General features: G+C 41.2%; 1 protein-coding gene across 7 annotated transcripts in view; it reads right to left on the bottom strand.

The window, feature by feature from the left end:
- LOC126078699 (solute carrier family 35 member F2) overlaps positions 1 to 20290 on the bottom strand; it is a 405637-nt gene that overhangs the window by 210634 nt on the left and 174713 nt on the right. For 5 of the 7 annotated variants that reach the window (XR_007518139.1, XR_007518137.1, XR_007518138.1 and 2 more), the window contains exons 4-7: positions 18300 to 18459; positions 17297 to 17453; positions 16834 to 16886; positions 15279 to 15433 (exon numbers count right to left, since the gene is read on the bottom strand). Coding sequence is in view for 4 of the 7 variants with exons in the window: in XM_049889373.1 (XP_049745330.1) it covers positions 15279 to 15433; positions 16834 to 16886; positions 17297 to 17453; positions 18300 to 18459 (525 nt within the window). In the remaining 3 variants the exon portion in view is untranslated. Of the gene's footprint in view, positions 1 to 4499; positions 6457 to 15278; positions 15434 to 16833; positions 16887 to 17296; positions 17454 to 18299; positions 18460 to 20290 lie in introns of those variants that run through there. The other 2 variants (XM_049889371.1, XM_049889370.1) reach the window with 1 other exon arrangement.

Here is a 20290-nt window from a genome sequence, read left to right as displayed (position 1 = left end):
TCTAGGCTCTTCTTTCTCCCAGTAGAATTTCCTCATCAAGCATCTTCTAAAATTATTTCTTCTGCCCCATTTTAGCTGGTGCCAAGAATGACACCTCCTGGGAGAGATTAATGTGCAGTCAATGGGTATCGTCATCGAGCAATGTCCTGAATATTAAATCATCCTTTGGCTTCTTACATCATAGAATTATTACTGCTTACCCAAACCAAAAATTGTGATTCACAAGTTTAGGATCTGATAGAACATGAGAAAAACATAGTTAATCAACAAATACAGCATTACTGAATCCCTGTTATTTTCTTAAGGCTTTATGTTTGGTGCTATGATGAGAGTTTTTGAAGACAAAAATGAAGAGACAGATATTAGAGATGTCATGAAAGAAGAACTAACTGACACTGGTGCCCTGCTAGACGTGAAGGGTGAGGGATAAATCTAATATAACCTCAAGGGTTTGAGTCTGAGCAACACTGGAATCGTGCCATTAGTGGAATATGAAATTAAGAAGTGGAAACTCGAAGGTGAGGGCGGATGGAGGAAGTGGATGCGATAGACAGCATGATGTGCTTCAGTTTGACTTCTTGAACTTAAGGCAATGACAAGATATTCAGCTTGAGAGAGCCTGTTTTAGAAAAGTTAAGGAATATCCTAAGGGCACAGGCCTATTTTAGGGTTAAACTGAGTTCAGTGCGTCTTCAGTGAAGTCCCTGGGTGGTACAAATGGTCAAATGTGCTCAGCTGCTAACCAAAAAGTTGGAGGTTTGAGTCCACCCAGAGGTGCCTTGGAAGAAAGGCCTGGTGACCTACTTCTGAAAGATCAGCTATTGAAAATCCTGTGGAGCACTGTTCTACTCTGACACACATGGGGTTGCCGTGAGTCGTAATCGACTCGATGGTAACTAGTAAATGTCTTTGGTGTCCCAGCTCCCTTGCTTGAGCCTACCCCAGACCCAGGGGCCTACAACCCTACTTTCCCATTTCTTCTCCCTACCCCCCCCCCATTCTTGGGGACCTATCTAAGTGTCCTCCCATACCCCAGCCAGCCTTCTTCCTAAGAGGCTAGCATACAGCCACCCAATTCTGGGCAGTTAGAGAGCCCGGCTCTCGATGACAGGCCTCGCAGATGGTGTCTCCTGGCCTGGCCTAGAGTCTGGGTGCTCTGCTCCCCGCAAACAAATGAGGGCATGTACCATGCTCCTATATCATGGCTGAAGAGTACTCAGGGTAGTACACTGTGCTCACTCTCAGCTGAGCCCAATCCCCCTGCTCTGGCGTGTTCCACACTTCAGTTAGCAGACCAGGGACCAAGCCTTGGCTCTCCCTCTGCCTGCCTAATCTTCCAACTTGACAGTGGAGACCAACTCAGTGCTGCATACTCATTGTGTCCAAGTAAAGGTACTATCTACACGCAATCCAACAGATGGACTGGGAAAATGAAATTCTACTGGAATGCCTCTGGCTGTGTGTGTATCCGGGCGGGGCTGAGTTCCCTGAAACTGCTACAGACCAGTCCTATTAACAACAGTAATTCCTCAGCAACGAAGATCTCAGAGTTTTTGTTGTTTTGCCACCTAAAGATGTGTGCACTGAACTAGAAGGCTTTTCAAGAAGGTCGAAGTGAATCAGGCCCCACATGGAAGCACAAGATCAAAGTCAGATTAGGACTCTATGTGATCTACTAAGGCAAAAGTGGGAAAGCATGGTCACCAGGCAAAAAGAAGTAACATCGAAGGTCAGAGAAGGTGGCGCTTCTCATGGAAACTCCAGCCACCAGCCCTGCAAATCCTCCAGAACACACCTGTGTACAGACTCTGGCCTCCCCATCAGGCAGGCAGTGCACAGTAATAGCTGAATGTGTGATGAGTGTATGAAACCATCTGAATGCATGTCTATAGTTAGTTGGATCCAATAATTGTTCAAATTGCTATATGCCTGGGTTCTGATTTGTCAGTTCTCTCCCCTTTCAATCGAAATTTCATTCTCCAAACTTGACTGCATTTTTAATTAATATTATTAGGAGAGGATTGTATTTAAACCAAGGAATAAAGCACCAGTGAGGGAAGCTTGAGCATCAGAAGGAACTTTGGGACATCAAATCCTACAGGTTTATATATGGAAAACCAAACCTCTTGCCATCAAGTTGATTTGGACTCAGCAGCCCTATAGGACAGAGTAGAACTGCCCCACAGGGTTTCCAAGGAGAGGCTGGTGGATTCGAACTGCCAATCTTTTGATTAGCAACCAAATGATTAACCACTGTGCCGCCTGGGCCCCCTTATACTTGGAAGGGTAGGTAAAATTTTGCAGTGCTGAAGAGGCTTTACTCTCCTGATACACCATTTATATATTACCAGACTTCCCAAACATGCTTTATATGACTACTGGAGAACTGCAGGCTCAGCATTACCTAATTTCCCCATAAATCTCTCGCCTTTTAATCAGCTAAGTGGCTCTCTGCTGAATTTCTCTGATTTATTGATATCTTTTGAGGGCTGAGGATATGTCCAGATACTAAGTGATTAAATGTGGACGAAAATGGCACATCATCATAATTATGATGGAAGAGAGAATCGTGACTAGGCATACAGAAGACTTCATGGAGATGAATGCAGACAGGGCACGCTCCGGGGCTGCAGAGAAAACTGCATTATCAAACTAGTTTTTCCACGAAAACCTTCACAATTCCTCACATTAGAGATGCATCTGTTGGCTCAACAGCTCCACCAGAACCCCCTTAGAACTGACTGTCTCAAGAAGGAGTGGGGACTTGAGGCTGCTGGCTAAACTGAAAGATTAAAGCTCTGGCTCTGTTTTCACCTTATCTACCAAGCCCTCTGTGACTTCGGGAGGATGTTTCAGCTTTTTTTTTTGAGACCTCAATTCTTTCACTGTTAAAGGCCATAGTACCCTCTTAAAAAACAAAACGGAAAACACTTTGATTTAAAAGGACAATATGGTGGCACTATAAAATGAAAGACAGTATTGTTTATGTTATAGGTTGTTACGATTGTTAAAGCGCCACCTGCTGGAAAATCGAGCGATAACACATATCAATTCCATGACAGGCTGGCATCAGAAAGGTGAGAAATGTCATTGCCTGTTTACAAAAGGGAACCTAGTTTCAAACAGCAAATACTGAAAATGGCATCAGCACACCCCTCCCTTATTACAGGGTTACTACAGTCTGACTGCACACCTTATTATATACTAGACAACACTAGGGAACAATCTAGCAACTCAGTTATACAAAACGGTAGGATTTTTTTTTTTTTTTTAATGGCATGAGTATGTAGAAAAAATACTGGAAAATCAATACTGTTTAATAGGCTAAAAGAGATTTACAGAAAGTGTTCAATTTAGAATGTGTCATCTTTCAAAAGGTTGTCTCTAAGCCACGTTTGAAATACACTTTCCCATGGAAGCAGTGCTATAAAGGCTGGTTAAACTCCCAGTCCTCACAAGTTTATCTAAGCAGGATGCACAGCCCTGCAGGACCAACTATATTGTAATAGCTGACTGACACTCAGAGCATTGCTCCTTTGGGACACTGCATTTGGGCTCTGCTCTATTTTGGTATTTCTATGTTTGATGCCACCACTTATCTGTCAGTTTGTTGTACTGTGGTGGCTTGTGTGTTGCTATGATGCTGGAAGTTATGCCACTGGTTATTTCAAATACCAGGAAGGTCACGCATGGTAGACAGGTTTCAGAAGAATTTTGAGACTAAGACTGACTACGAAGAAAGGCCTGATGATCTACTTATGAAAACTAGCTAAGGAAAACTCTATGGATCTCAACAGAATACTGTCTGATATGGTGCTAGAAGATGAGACCCCCTATGCTGGAAGGTACTCAAAATACACAGTGGCCACAACGACTGACCTGAGCACATCAACTTTTGTGAAGATGGCTCAGGACTAGGTAATGTTTCATTCTGTTGTACATAGGATTGCCATGAGTTAGAGCCAATTCAACAGCAACTACCAACATTTTGATACACTGTTCTATGTTCCTTTCTCACGAGCATTACAAATCTCTGGGATGCCCAGATTTGAATTCCTTTCTCCCTCTCTAGGGGGAGCAGTGACACCTGTGGAGCAGGCAAGGGGAAAAACTAGGATTAAGATATACGAGTGGGAAGAAAGCAGAGCAAAGTAAGGTAAGTTGCAAACTACACGCATTTATATAAAAGACTTCACAGTGGGGCAATCTCCCCTGAAATGTTGTGAATTGAGACCAAAGGCAAAAGTTCATCTAATAAACATCCAGGAGGTGGATGACCAAAGGCCTAGAAAGATGAAAAAAAGGCAGTTGTTGACCTAGAGGAGCTCAGCTTGTGGTGAGGAGGGGAAGGTGAACCACAAGCGCACCCTAAGTGCTAGAAGGAGGATACGTACAAAGGGCCATGGGTGCCCTGAGGAGGGAGGGACCTCGCTTACACAGCCCGACAAAGGCTTCAGAGAGGAGGTGACATTTGAGCTGAGTCTTGAAAGACTTATGGGATTTTGTCACTTGAGAAGCTCTACTTCATCACTATCCCTAGATATACATACTTATTCTTAAGCAAGATACTTTTAAAAATAATCCATGTGCTAATCAAAATGAACACCTTCCCAAAGAGGCTGAACACTTTGACGTGATCTTTTTCCTCTCACAGACAGTTGTTAACGATAGGGAGTGAAAACCAAACATTAATTGAAAAGGCAGCTTTAATTGGTTGCACAGAATGAAAAAGATTATTTCACTCGAAAAAGTACAAATGCCATTGTAATAATTTAGGACTGAAAAACATTTGGTCCTGCAAATGATTTGTGAGCTCGCTCGGAATTCCCCTCCATCCTAATGGAGTTCTGCAGAGAAAGGTCTTTCTGACAACAGACATGACTCTGAAAGCTGGATATGATGAAGAAATTTCAAACATGTTAAATCATGTAAAATCTACAAGTAAAACTGGTTAACCAAAGGAACCACCTGGTGAACACATTTCAATGAATTCAAAATCTTTCAATAAAATGAACACTTACCCCCATTTCTTTATTGCATTTTTACAAAATAATTTACATAGAGTTTTCTTTAACTGGCCTACTGGTGGCTGATATTATAATGGTGCTGTATTATTACCACTTTGGATTGAAGAAGTACCATGAAAATCTCATGACACATTGCAGATATCTGGTAAGAAGTAGTGTAGTAACTTCTTTTAACAACTGAGAGAGGGTTCCTGGGTTTCCTGGACTCCAGTTTAATACTTCTATGTTATGCTCACTTATATTCCATAATTTCTCAAGTGCTGCCCTCTTGTTAAGGAGCCCTGGTGGCGCAGTGGTTAAAACGCTTGGCTGATAATTGAAAGGTCTGCGGTTCGAACTCACCAGCCACTCCACAAGACAAAGATGTGGCAGACTGCTTCTGTTAAGATCACAGCCTTGGAAACCCAATGGGGCCTTCTACTCTGTTCTTTAGGGCTGCTCTGTCGGTGACTGGACGGCAAAAGGTTTGTTTTTTGTTGGCCCTCTTGCTGCCCCATCCCCTCTACCTGCCCTATGCAATCAGTTACCAGGCCTCATCTCTGCACTAAAGGCCGCTAGGCTTGTGGCCAGTGACTGCCTTAGCAGGAAGAAAGCTAGAAGGACACCTACTCCGTAACTACCCTGGACTGCCCCCCTCTTCCTGAACACCTAGCCCTGCCTGGACAGCCTGCTTTCAGGCCCTGTCCTGAGGCTGCCTCACTCCTAGTTGTCTCCTCCACCCTGCTTCCCACTTCTGCCTCCAAGACCCTAGAGTAGGGCCTGCACCTTGCCTCATAACGCTAACAGGTATTGATCCTCAAACACACAGAGACAAAATCCTTGCCTTGGCTTCTGCTCTTTGGTATTTCTATGTTTGATGCAGTCCCTGGGTAGTGCAAACAGTTAACGCAATTGGCTGCTAACCAAAAGGTTGGAGGTTTGAGTCCATCCAGTAGTGCCTCGGAAGAAAGGCCTGGCAATCTACTTCCAAAAAAACAGCCGTTGAAAAATCTATGGAGCACAGTTCTATTCTGACACACGTGGGGTCTCAATGAGTCAGAATCAACCAGATAGCAGCTGGAAATGTTTGATACATTGCTTTGTGTCCCTTTCTCAAATCTAACCACTTGATCCAATCCCATGCTACAGTGTTTACTCTAAGTCTGAAGATGATCCAAGTGTCCCCTCAGCAATCAGCACGTTCTGCTTTACCCCAGTGGTGGTTCCCAGTTTCCTAGGAAGCCTCTGGTACTTTCTTCTGCAGCTACAAGTCCTCAGAGTGAGTTTCCTGGAGGTTCTCCTCAATCTTGAGTCCCAAGTTGTCGATCCCAATGACGGTGACTGATGGCACACTGCTTTCAGCTGGCTCTGCCGTGCGCATCGGGGTGGAGCAGTACAGAATAAACCCCACCATGATGATGGTGAAGGACAGGATGTAGAGCCCCGAAAACTAGGAGGAAAGAAGAACAGGCTGTAGACTGTGCTGCCTCTCATACACATCATGGCTCTTGCCTTTTCCCAGCTGTGCTTTGAGGGCGACCTTCTCATAGCCCTTTTTTCTGAAAGCTTCCCGTATATACTCATGAATGCATGGGCTCTAGCAACACCACCTGGCACACTGGCCCAATGGATCCTTGGATCTCTCAGTAGTGGAACCCCTGCCATGATAATCCTGACGCACACCATCCCACAATTCGTCCCTCTTACTGGAGGGAATAAAAGGTCAGCATGGATACCATGAGACAGCCCTACTTGGACCCTCAGCACAGCTTACAATATTGGTATGAGACAGAGGAATATATGCCCTAAGATAAAGTGTGGACGTACAGATTGAGCATCTTCTCAACAACCCCTCATGTATGCTGCTCCAATAAAATTCATTTTCTTAAAATCTAATAAACTACCTTGTCTTTGTAGGCAAGTGTTATATGGCTTAAAATTTATGGAGGCCCGAGGAGATAGATTTTTAGAGCTGGAAAGAGTCTAAGATGTCTTTTTTTTTTTCCAGGAAAAAAAGAGTCAAGTGAAGCCCAAAGTCATTACTGCCATGAAGTCTAGTGAGGACAAGCTCAGAGAACAGAGCCCTGCAGGACAAGCATCCCATACCCTCTCTAGCCTAGAAGGACCCATGGTAGCAGGAGCCCACTTTGACAAACAGGAAGCATCTCATAGCCTCTCTAGCCCAGAAGGACTGATGGTAGCAGGAGCCCATTCTGGCACACAGGGAGCATCTCGTACCCTCTGTAGCCCAGAATAACCGATGATAGCAGGACCCCATTCTGACACACCAAAGGAGTAGACAGAGTTTTTGGTGAGCTTCTCCAACCTGCTCTTTTTTCACATTGAAAAGGACCACCCAGAACAACATGCAATGAAGACAAAATACTAATCCGTTGGGTATTTTTACTGAAAACAAAACCCTGATATACCTCAAACTTTAACTACATTATACTAACTATAAAAGTTCAAATAGTCAAAGTTAGAGAAATTAATATTTGCTTGTGATATTATGATGAATAAAGCACAAGAGAGTAGCTAAAGACTGACCAGAAATGGCAGTAAAAATTAGGGAAACCATGAATCATAATTAATGTGTAATTAAATGCCCAGGATCATTCCTCCCCCTGCCTCTTGGAACAAGCAAAGTCAATTTATGAAAGGTCCCGCTAATATGATTTTAAAATTAAGAATGGGGGCATACTCTTTTATTCAAGTCAATAAATATTCTTAAACTAGCTTACATTTCATATTATGTACAATAAAAAACCAAAAACCAAACCCAGTGCCGTCGAGTCCATTCTGACTCATAGCAACCCTGTAGGACAGAGTAGAACTGCCCCATACAGTTTCCAAGGAGCACCTGGTGGATTCAAACTGCTGACCCTTTGGTTAGCAGCCGTAGCACTTAACCACTACACCACCAGGGTTTCCATTATGTACAATAAGAAGTACTAATAAGGGAATGACAGAAAAAAGCAATAAGAACACAGAATGGTTGGGAAGGGAGGAATGAAAGAATATTAGGGAAGGAGACAGAAGAAGAAGAAAGCCAGATACACTCCCAAAAGTGGGAAAAAAAAAAAAAACTTTTTTTTCCACTTGGAAAAACCACACGTTGTGCGACCATCACCACTATCCATTTCCAAATTTTTCATCGCCTTTAACAGAAGCTCAGTGCCCACTAAGCAAAGACTCCCTCTTTCCTCCTCCTTTTCATCCCTAATAACCACCAATAAACTTTGGACTCTATACATTTGACAACTAAGTAGGTTTTTTAAGTGAGTATTACGTAGATCATTGGTCACAACCAGCAGTGGGCTTCTGGAGGCCACCAATGGCTTTGACGTGTTAATTTTTTACAGATGCTCAATTACTTCTTCAACTTAAACCTTCAGAACTCCCTAAGGAATGGGATAGCCACAGCCCTCTGCAGCCAGGAAAGTCTTTACTGGATTCAGTGATGATGCAAAGCCAATGATGATGTTTAGCCGAGCAGTCAAACGAATTTCCTACCACTAGCTTTAATTATAGAGCACTGGTGGTGCAGTGGTGAAGAGCTCGGCCGCTAACCAAAAGGTTGGCAGTTCCAATCCACCAGCCACTCCTTGGAAACCCTATGGGGCAGTTCTACTCTGTCCTATAGGGTCTGACTATGAGTCAGAATTGACTCAATGGCAAAGGGTTAGCTTTAATTCTTCGATCTAATACTCGGCACAGTGCCCAGCACATAAAACCAAACCTGCTGCCACTGAGTCAATTCCGACTCATGCCAACCCCATGTGTTACAGAGCAGAACTGCTCCATGGGGTTTTCTTGGCTATAATCTTTATGGGAGCAGATTGCCAAGCCTTTCTTCTGTAATGCCACTGGGTGGGTTAGAAGCACTAACCTTTAGATTAGTAGCTGAGCACATACTTGTACTACCCAAGGACCTGACTCATAGCAACCCTATAGGACAGGGCAGAACTGCCCCATAGGGCTTCCAAGGCTATAATCTTTATGGAAGCAAACTACCACATCTTTCTCCCTCAGAGCAGCTGGTGGGTTCAAACTGCCGACCTTTCAGTTAGCAGCCGAGTGCTTAACCACTACACCACCAGGGCTCCTGTCCAACACATAGCTGGCATTTAATAAATGTTTGTTGAAAAAATAATTGATTCCTAGAATATTAGGGGAAGTTAAGGCTATTTGGAATAGAGTCCTAAATCTTTGAAGTCAGTATTACGAAAGGCAATCATGCTCTCCTATAAAATGTTTACTGTTACCTGTGGGGAAACCTACACAGCATGTTCAAAACATGTCCTTTTTGGTTTGTGATTTTTAAGTATCCAGAAGAAAAAGGATCTTGTTCCTCTTGAGAAGGCAGGTTCTTAAATGGAGGCATGTTTATTAGAAGGGAGAGGCTTTGAGGGAATAAGTCTCCTGAATTAGAGGATCAAACCCTTTTTCTTTTTTAAACTTCAACCCTTTGTGTCTGAGCCTACATAGGAAGTTTCTTGTGGCTACTCCGTTCAGTAAGTATTTGTTGTTAGGTGCCTTCAAAACAGTTACAACTCGCAGTGATCCCATATACAACAGAAGAAAACTCTGCCCAGTCCTACACCATTCTCTCAATCGTTGCTATGTTTGTAAGTATTTAAAAAAGATCAATTCCAGAGGAGGCAGAGTACTTAAAGTCTGACACAAAGAAGTATAAAAAATTTAAAGCTTCTTTTTGAACTGGCCGCTTCAAAGTATCAGAGCCAAAATTATTTCAGATACAATTAATTTGAAATGGTGGTATATTGCACTTAGAATTCTGTCTTTAACAACTAAGTCTAAAATGCTAGGTATCTTATCCATGTCCTGAAATGTTTTTCCATCTCTATAATTTACTCTAAAGATCATAGCTAACTTGCTCTTTGCTCTGTAAGTCTTGAAATGGCCTTTGACCAGAAACAATAAAATGAAATGAGTTAAGAGTGTGTTGTTAGCCACAGAGGGACAAAGAAATATACAACAAAAGAACTGGAAAGAATTTTACAGATTGCATGCTCCAATTTTGAGAAAAATTGTTTAAGTCAAAATGACACAAAAAAGGGCTTTTTCATATTAAAGTTAAGACCAGTCAAAGAGTGAATATCTAGATTAATAGAGTTCATAATAGTTAGGAGATAGTGACAAGAATATTTCAGGTGTACTTAAACCAAAAAAAAAAAAAAAAAAACCAAACGCATTGCCATTGAGTCGATTCCAACTCATAGCAACCCCTATAGAACAGAGTACAACTGCCCCAAAGAGTTTCCAAGGAGCACCTGGTGGATTCGAACTGCTCAACTTTTGGCTAGCAGCCATAACACTTAACTACTATGCCACAATGGTTTCCTCAATTGTACTTAGAAGTTTTTATTTCTTTAACCATAGCTCCTCCTTGGGCATTATTTTACTCATGAGGGAAAAGTAAAAGTTGAACTACTAACGCTAAATCAATATTTGGTCCAAAATATGATAGGGATCATTTGCCATACTGCTGAGTTCTCAAGCTTTCTTTGGGTCTGAGCTAGCTTTCAAATGACCCTGAACTGCAGTACAGAAGCGTCATCATCCCCTGGTGGTGGCCATGTGAAATGCAGGCATAGCACCATAGCATTCACTTCCTTAATGCTGATTTTGTAGCCCTTGACAATTCTGCTCTCATAGGAAGAAAAAAGAAAATATATACATAGGGGCCTGTCAGGACCATTTCTCTGATTCACTTTGATATTTGGTATTGTTTTATGATGCTACCAAAAAGCTATAAATATTCCTTCAACCTTTTAAGGTTCAGGAATACCTTAACCAGCAAGTTTATAAAGATACCAGCTGGTTCCTGTCACGTGTAACCTTGCAAGGCAAAAAGGTTTACACTTCTTAAGCAGAAATTTCTGGGAAATTACTGGACTTACGGTATCAATCATTCAGGTAGGCACAGGAAGTTCATGGTTGATTCCTAGGAATAGCATAAATTAATACCAAGGATTTTTGCCTGGATACAAAATTTTACAAGGACAAAGAAATATCCCCATCAGTTACTGAAACTAAAATTATCAAGTAATAGCCAACAACCTAACTATTTGCTCAAATCAAAGATAGTGAGCATTAGGAGCCTGAATAGATAGCATAAACAGTATACAAAACATTACTAACAATGGAGAAGAAGAACTAAATAACTGGGAGCTCCTAAAAATCAAATACCCATGCTCATCCAAAGAGTTCACCAAAAGAGTAAAAAGACTACGTACAGACTGGGAAAAAATTTTTAGCTATGATATTTCCGATCAGCACCTGATCTCTAAAATCTACATGATACTCCAAAAACTCAACTACAAAAAGACAACTTACCCAATTAAAAAATGGGCAAAAGATATGAATAGACACTTCACTAAAGAAGACATTCAGGTAGCTAACAGATATGAGGAAATGCTCGTGATCATTAGCCATTAGAGAAATGCAAATTGAAACTATAATGAGATTCCATCTCTCTCCACAAGGCTGGCATTAATCCAAAAAACACAAAATAATAAATGTTGAAGAGGTTATGGAGAGACTGGAACACTTCTACACTGCTAGTGGGAATGTAAAATGGTACGACCACTTTGGAAATCGATTTGGTGCTTTCTTAAAAAGCTAGAAATAGAACTACCATATGATCCAGCAAGCCCACTCCTTGGAATATATCCTGAAGAGGTGAGAGTCTTTACACGAACAGATATATGCACACCCATGTTCACTGCAGCACTGTTTACAATAGCAAAAAGATGGCAGCAACCAAGGTGCCCATCAAAGGATGAATGGATAAATAAATTATGGTATATTCACAAAATGGAATACTACAAATCGATAAAGAACAGTGAGGAATCTGTGAAACATTTCATAACATGGAGGAACCTGGAAGGCATTATGCTGAGTGAAATTAGTCAGTTGCAAAGGCACAAATATTGTATAAGACCACTATTATAAGAACTCAAGAAATAGTTTAAACAGAGAAGAAAATATTCTTTGACAGTTACGGGGCGGGGGGAGGGAGGGGAGATGGGAGGGGGTATTCACTAATTCGATAGTAGATAAGAATTACTTTAGGTGACAGGAAAGACAACAGACAATACCGGGGAGGTCAGCACAACTGGACTAAACCAAAAGCAAAGAAGTTTCCTGAATAAACTGAATGCTTCGAAGGCTGGCGTAGCAGGGATGGGGGTTTGGGGATCATGGTTTCAGGGGACATCTAAGTCAATTGGCATAATAAAATCTATTAAGAAAACATTCTGCATCCTACTTTGGACAGTGGCATATGGGGTCTTAAATGCTAGCAAGCAGCCATTGAAGATGCATCAATTGGCCTCGACTACCTTTTTTTTTCTTTTACCTGGATCAAAGGAGAATGAAGAACACCAAGGACACAAGGTAATTACGAGCCCGAGACAGAAAGGGCCATATAAACCACAGACTACATCAGCCTGAGACCAGAAGAACTAGATGGTACCCGGCTACAACCGATGACTGCGCTGACAGGGAACACAACGGACATCCCCTGAGGCAGCAGGAGAGCAGTGGGGTGCAGACCCCAAATTCTCATAAGACCAGACTTAATGGTCTGACTGAGACTAGAAGGACCCTGGTGGTCATGGCCCCCAGACCTTCAGTTGGCCTAGGACAGGTACCATTCCCAAAGCCAACTCTTGAGACAGGGATTGGACTGGACAATGGGATGGAGAGGGATGCTGGTGAGGAGTTAGCTTCTTAGATCAGGTGGACACTTAAGACTATGTTGGCATCTCCTGCCTGGAGGGGGAGATGAGAGGATAGAAGGGGTTAGAAGCTGGCAAAATGGACATGAAAAGAGAGAGTGGAGGGAGGGAGCAGGGTGTCTCATTAGTGGGAGAGCAACTGGGAGTATGTAGCAAGGTGTATATAAGGTTTTGTGTGAGAGACTGACTTGATTTGTAAACTTTCACTTAAAGCACAATAAAAATAAAAATAGAAAAAAAAAAGAAAGATAATGAGCAGGTCAATGAGCATTTAGTGAGGGTAAACTAAGGAAAGACAGGTTTCTAAGGCAGCAGTTCTCAAAGTGTGGTCTGGAGGCCCTGGAGGGTCCCCCAGATTTTTTTTGGAGGTCTGTGAAGTCAAAATTATTATCATAATAATACTAAAATGTTATTTGCCTTTTTTACTTTCATTCTCTTAAAAGTGTACAAAGGAATGTTCCAGAAGCTATATAACATGTGATATCACAAGATAAAATGGAGACACAGATATGAGAACCCAGACACTTTCTATTAAGCCAGACATTAAAGAGATTTTCAAAAATGTTAAACAATGCTACTCTTTTCACCAACTCTTTATTTTGGGAAGCATATTTTTTCATGAAAATGCTATTTACGGTAACACATAGTGGGTTTATTCTTTCCTTAATTAGTTTACAGACAAATAATATTTAAATTTCTCAGTTTTAATTTCAAATATTTTAAATAGCAACAGATATAAGCAACTAGGGTCCTCAATACTTTTTCAGAGTGTCACTGGGTTCTGAGATCAAAAAGTTTGAGAACCACTGAGCTGAGTTTCCAAATGAGACGAGAAGGAAAAAAATCTACTCACTTTTTTCTCTTTGAAATATTAGACTTCAACATGATGAATCTATAAGTTTGATCATCTCATCTTAATTATGGTAATAGGGAGAAATGTGTAATAAAGAGAAGACTGGACTAAAAGACTAAAAACTGAGATATAGTCCTGACTTTACCACTAACCAGCTACTGACTAAGGGTGAGACACTTAATTGCACATAATCTCGCTGGTCCTTCATTCCCCCATCTCCTAAATGGAATGATTTACAGTAACTCTCAACAGAAGGTGTATCCGAATCTCTGGGGAGGCTGTTTTTTCAAGCTATACATACTTGCTCGCCTGTTTCCCTTAAAGATACCGATCCATTCTCTCCCACCCCCTTGAGAATTACTGTTGGGAGGAGCAATGATGTTGTGGAAGCAGAAAAAGCCTGAAAAATCACTAAATCGAATTATCTTTAAAGGTCCCTTCCAGATATAAAGTTCCTATCAAAGACAACCATTCCAGTCACTGCATTCATGAAAATACACCTGTCTCTCTTTTCCTCAGTACCCCAGATTGTCTATTTGTGAACCAGGGCAAAGAGAGTGAGCAGAAAAGTTCAGAGTGACCAGCCTAGGTTAGATGATCCCCCAAGGTCAGCAGTGGTTCAAGGATTGCCCGTTTATCATCCAGTAATGTGCACTTAGCATTTCCATAAGCTAGTTTCCTGGGCCATACCATCATAAAGAAGAAATCCACTGTATTTCACCCTTTAGAAAAAGCCCTAAACTGTGGGGACCATGATCTCGGAGAACATCTAGCTCAACTGGTATAACATAGTTTATAAAGAAAATGTTCTACATTCTACTTTGGTGAGTAGCGTCTGGGGTCTTAAAAGCCTCTGAGCAACCACCTAAAATACTCTACTGGTCTCGCCCCTTCGGGAGCAAGGAAGAATGAAGAAAACTAAACATACAAGGGAAAGATTAGTTCAAAGGACTAATGGACCACAACTACCATGGCCTCCATCAGACTGAGTCCAGTACAACTAGATGGTGCCCGGTTACCACCAATGACTACTCTGACAGGGATCACAATAGAGGGTCCCAGAGAGAACTGGAGAAAAATGTAGAACAAAATTCAAACTCACAAAAAAAGACCAGACTTACTGGCCTGACAGAGGCTGAAGAAACGCTGAGGATATGGCCCCCAGACACCCTTTTAGCTCAGTAATGAAGTCACTCCCCAGGTTCACCCTTCATCCAAAGATTAGACAAGCCCATAAAACAAAACAAGACTAAAGGGGTGCAGCAGCCCAGCAACAAGAACTAAAAGGCAGGCGGGCACAGGAAAGCCGGTAATAGGAAACCCAAGGTAGAGAAGGGAGAGTGTTGACATGTCATGGGGTTGTTGACCAATGTCATAAAACAATGTGTGTACTATTTAATGAGAAACTATTTTGTTGTGTAAATCTTCATCTAAAGTACAATTTAAAAAAAAAGAAAAAGCCCTAAAAACACAATTCTTATTTTGAACGATTTTCTAATTCAGAACCAGTAACAACAGAAGTGAGGATGGCACAATGAAATTCTTCCCAAGAGGCTCCGAAGGCTTTATTTTTGGATCTAGAGTCTCGAAGAAAACTGCTACTTCTTTTGGACCAAGCAAATGCTCTTTTTTGAACAGAAACTATTTGCTTACCTTATAGCCAAAGAGAAAGAGTCCAAAGAAAAGGCTGTAGAGGTCAGCTGTCAGGATGCCCAGGTTGACAGAGGTGGCACTGGTGGCTTTAATCACCAACGGCATAAAGCTGTACAGGCAAAACATACAGAGGGCAAAGGCCACAAAGAGCAGGGCTGTGAAAAAAATGGAATAGCTAACATTATAGAGAGAAAATAAAAGGCAAAGGGGCTTAAGCCTTGACTACCATATAAGACTCCCTGATCTACATAGCCCCTTGGTAATAGTCAACACTGCAAATGAAAGATACAAAGCTCTCTGGAAAAAAAATAATAAAAAGCTATGACTTAAAAAAAAAGTTGCCATCAAGTCAATTCTAGCTCATGGCTACCACATGTGTGTCAGGGTAGAATTGTGCTCCACAGGGTTTTCAATGGCTGACTTCTCAGAAGTAGATTACCAGGCCTTTCTTCCAAGGTACCTTTGGGTGGATCTGACCACCAACTTTTCTGTTAGTAGCCGAGCACATTAACCATTTCCACCACCCAGGGACTCCAATGTAGATGAAGGACCTCTAGAATCCAACAGGGTGCTGGATAGTCAAGGCCATAAAATCTTGCTTATGGTATGACTGGGTCAATGGTTTTTACCACTCATGCTATCCACCCTCCCAGGGCAGAGTGATACCTGTGATTAAAGGTTAATTAAGGCAGAATCAATGCCACATGTCAAGAAAAATCATTAATTATCTCTTTTTGCAATATGTTTGTTTGGTTGGACACGATTTGTATAATTGGATTCAGAATGAAGTATTTTTAGGGCATCAAAGGCAAAGTTGTTCCGTTCATTTCCTTTTGTTTCACCTCATTAAATTAAATGCTCCAATACAGCACAGTGTAACTATCCTCTCTAAAATAATGCTAGACACATGGATACTAACTACATTGGCAGATTTCGGCTTTGCAATCACTTCTCAATCTAATTCCCATACCCAACACACACACACAATCTTTCTGTCAATGTGAATTATTTAATTCAATTAAATTATCCAAGTGTGGTACAGTCTCCTGTGACGTTTTATGTACTGTATAACTTCTTTCTACCCATCATTAAATAAAGCTCAAATCTTTCCTGTCATATCACGATTTTCTTCTGCTTGCCTAAGAATATCAGGTCAGAGTAGCAATGACGGCTGTGGGTGATAACACACCATCAGATTATTCACGTTAGTGCTTCATAAATTACCTCAAGCAGACAACCACCTTCATAAGAAGTTTGAGGACCCAAGACACAGATGGAACTGAAAGGTGAGTATGACCAAAGGTCAGCCTTGTTCAGAATTCCTAGTAAAGAAAGGCTATTCCTGCAGGTGAAGATTAAGAATTAACTTCTCTGCAGGTTCATCTAAAAAATCTCAAAGAAAACTCAAACGAAACCATTCTAGCTCTGTACATACAGAATTACACTGTGATTTTACAAAGATGCCTAAATATCAAAATGGAGTATTTATTTCTTGATGTGTTTTTGTCAGTTAAGGGAAAAGAGACTAAAAAGAAATGACCCTTTTTTTACCTACCAATTTTCCAGTCCCAGTGAATGTCGGCGATATCCTGATATTCTATAATCAATCTAGGATTAAAACAAGAGATCGCAGAGATATCCAGGTTAAAATATGTCTCACTCCCTTACTGACTCACTATTCAATAGTATAATTAGTTATAGCAGGAAAACATAATGTTATGCTTTCTTTAAATAAGCTTATAGATTTAATGTGTTAATATTCTCTGGAAATAACTGAAAAAGGAAGTCCTTATTGGTAATGTCTTTTCTACATCCTAAGCAGGAACCCTAAATGTCACTCACGTATAAGAAAACAAGGCATAATTCATGACATTTCTGCAATCCTCTAATAGGTATTTACCAAGTTACTGATAATCAAGTGTGAATTGGTGACAGCTGAAAAAATTTCAGTAGCTAGGAACTAATCATCTATGTTACATTTGCTCGGTTCGGTTTTAAAGAAAATGTTAGAATCTTACACTTGTACACTGCTGATAATTGTTCCAAATAAGCCCACCATTCCTAAAAACTCCTCTCTGCTCAGCTTCTTCACGATATATTCTTCACACACATTAGAAACAGCGTAGAGGGAAGCCCCAAGAAGAACTAAGATGTCACCAATCAGTACATCACTACCTATAGGAAGACAAGCCACAAAAAGAAAAACACTGTCAATAGGTGAACCTCTTTAGTTTGTCTCATGGAGTCTATCTGGCTTGTGGTCATTTAAAGATTTTACAGAAAGGGTAATCCTGGTTTCCAGAGGTTTAAAGTCTCTTACTCTTCTCACTTTCTGGCACAATTCTGCTGTGAGTTTTCATATCTTAACCTCCAGAGACTAACAGGCTGGAAGATGGTGATATATACCATACCTAAGACCTCAGAAAACAATTCTATGACATGACAGATTAATGGTTGGAGAGTCAGGTCAGTTTGAAAATTATAGAGTAGGAGGCTGTTTTTAAGGCAATTTTTTCTCTTAACCAAAGGAGATGCTGAAGTCACCTGTAGATTGAGTGAATTCATAGATCTTATTTGGGTTGCCTACTATCAATTGTCCCAACTTCTGAAGCAAAGTACTCTCACATCTACAGAGGGACTTAAAAAGTCATCCACTATAGAATAAAAGTTTCCTTTTTGATTTAAAAAAAAAAAAAAAAGTCAACTATCTAGAATAGGTTTCCCAATAACTAATCCAAATGTTTGGACCAAAGATTATTTCAAATATATAAAGAAACTTTTCTCTTTGTAAGACAAGACAAAAATATTTAATGTGACAAAATGAAGTAGGACCGTGGACAGGTAGGAACATAGACTATTCTGTAAAGTGGTTGCCAAATATTAGAATATGAAAAAAAAATTTTTTCATGTAGTTAACCAGGATGTGTTTTCTGCTTTTTACTGTACCTTTGCAAAATAAAAGTGAAAACATAAACCAAACTTTTTCTGTGACTGAACCAGAAACAAGTAGCACCATCTTACCTGAATTGTTTTCCCTCCCTGCTAATATGTCTGCACCCACCATGGTTCCCACACCCAGCAGACAGACAGCCACAGCGACGAAGTGGACCACTCTGTATCTCGCATGAAGAATAAACCACGAGAGGGCCATCAACACGGGAATCCCAAAGCAATCCAAAAGCTGCATGGACAGAGAAACAAAGAGCAGAAAACAGCTCCAGTTAGCGAAAAACATGTCATTAAGTAAATAAAAATATTGTTGTTGGGTGCCATCAAGTTGATTCCGACTCACAGTGAGCCCAGGTGACAGAGCAGAACTGCCCCATAGGGTTTTCTAGGCTATAATCTTTACGGTAGCAGATCGCCAGGTCTTTCTCTTGCACAGCCACTGGGTAGGTTTGAACCGCCAACCTTTTGGTTAGCAGCTGAGCGCTTAACCATTGCACCACAAACCAAAAAAACCCCAAACCCATTGCAGTTGAGTTTGACTCACAGTGACCCTATAGGACAGAGAAGAACTGCCCCCATTGAGTTTCCAAGGAGCACCTGGTGGGTTCGAACTGCCGACTTTTTGGTTAGCAGCTGTAGCTCTTAACTGCTATGCCACCAGGGTTTCCAAGGAAAAATAGGAGTCAGCATTTATTGTTGCTAGCCCTGATCTACGTGCTTTACCTGGATTGGCTCATTTAATCCTCACAATTCTATGAGATTGGAACTACAGTTTTACACATGAGGAATGCCAAGGCACAGAGAGGTTAAATGAGGTGCCCAAAAATCACACTGTTAAAAGTGAGAGTGCCAGGTGTTGAGCCCAGGAATTCTGCCTGTGCTGTTATCTCTACGCTCCCACCTGTGTTCACTCTGGAGTCCAGCAGCAAACTTTCCTTCCTGCATGCATCCATTCACTCAGTCAACAAATGTTTATTAAGCTAGGAGCTGGGAATACAGCAGTGAACAAGACAGATACAAACTCTGTCCTCAGGAGCATACCAATGGCTAGACAGACATGGAATAAATAATCGCACAACTAGACATTTAACTGCAATTAGGCTAAGTGCTACAAAGAAGTTACAGGTTATTATTAGAGAGTTGAACCAACACCAGCTCCTTGGCAAAGGGTCCAACCCCTGCCATGTGAGAAAGACATTTCTCTTAGCTAATACTCTTGGCTCATCTTCATTATAAGCTCCTTCCATCACCCACTGATCCTGGGTCCAGAAAATACTTGCTACACCCCTGCTATTGACAACCTAAAAGGCAGGGGGGTTAAGCATGCCAAAACCATAGCAAATTCAAGATCACTGGCAAGATGAAAGAAAAACAGAAATCTCACTTGCTCAATTCTTAAATTTGCAAATTTCATAAAATACATCAACAGATAAAATGTTTCTTATACTAATAATAGTCCTGCTATTTTATTGCTCACCCTGTTCTTTTTTTAAACTTGTCCTTGATTCTCTCTGTATCTGTTTAGTCTGGGGCAAGGTAGGCCCCTAAATCTCCAGCAGCCCATTTAATCCCGTCCACAGTTGTTTACTGATTGTCTTTCACTGCAGTGTCATCGCTGGAGTCAGACACGACATGTGTAGCAATGGGTGCCTTGCCTTGTTATTTATTCCAGCTGCAGAACTCTAATCTCCTAAGTGCTTTGTGGAGCCTGCCTGAATAACAAACCATTAAACGATGCCAATGATAATAGCGTGTCCCAGGAGACACCAGCGGAAACCAGCCATAATGACTTAACAAAGTGTAACTACATTCGTTAAACAAAAAAAAGTGGAAAAACCCAGTCTAAAAACCATCACAAAATACTCCCTATCCTCAAGTGGTGTTTTAAAGTCAAACCTAAATTTGCTCTACTTTTAGCATTTGTTGGTATCTCTATAGGGTCGCTATGAGTCAGAATTGACTGGACGGCAGTGGGTTTGGTTTTTTTTTTTTTTTGTATGTGAGCAGTAAGTGGCCACATAAGGGAGTTGCTCACCTAATAGCTCTAGGGGCTTCAGGCCCCG

The sequence above is a fragment of the Elephas maximus genome, chromosome 7 (assembly GCF_024166365.1).
Source record: "Elephas maximus indicus isolate mEleMax1 chromosome 7, mEleMax1 primary haplotype, whole genome shotgun sequence".
In the NCBI taxonomy this organism is placed as follows: Eukaryota; Metazoa; Chordata; class Mammalia; order Proboscidea; family Elephantidae; genus Elephas; species Elephas maximus.
This window is presented reverse-complemented; position numbering and strand designations above follow the sequence as displayed.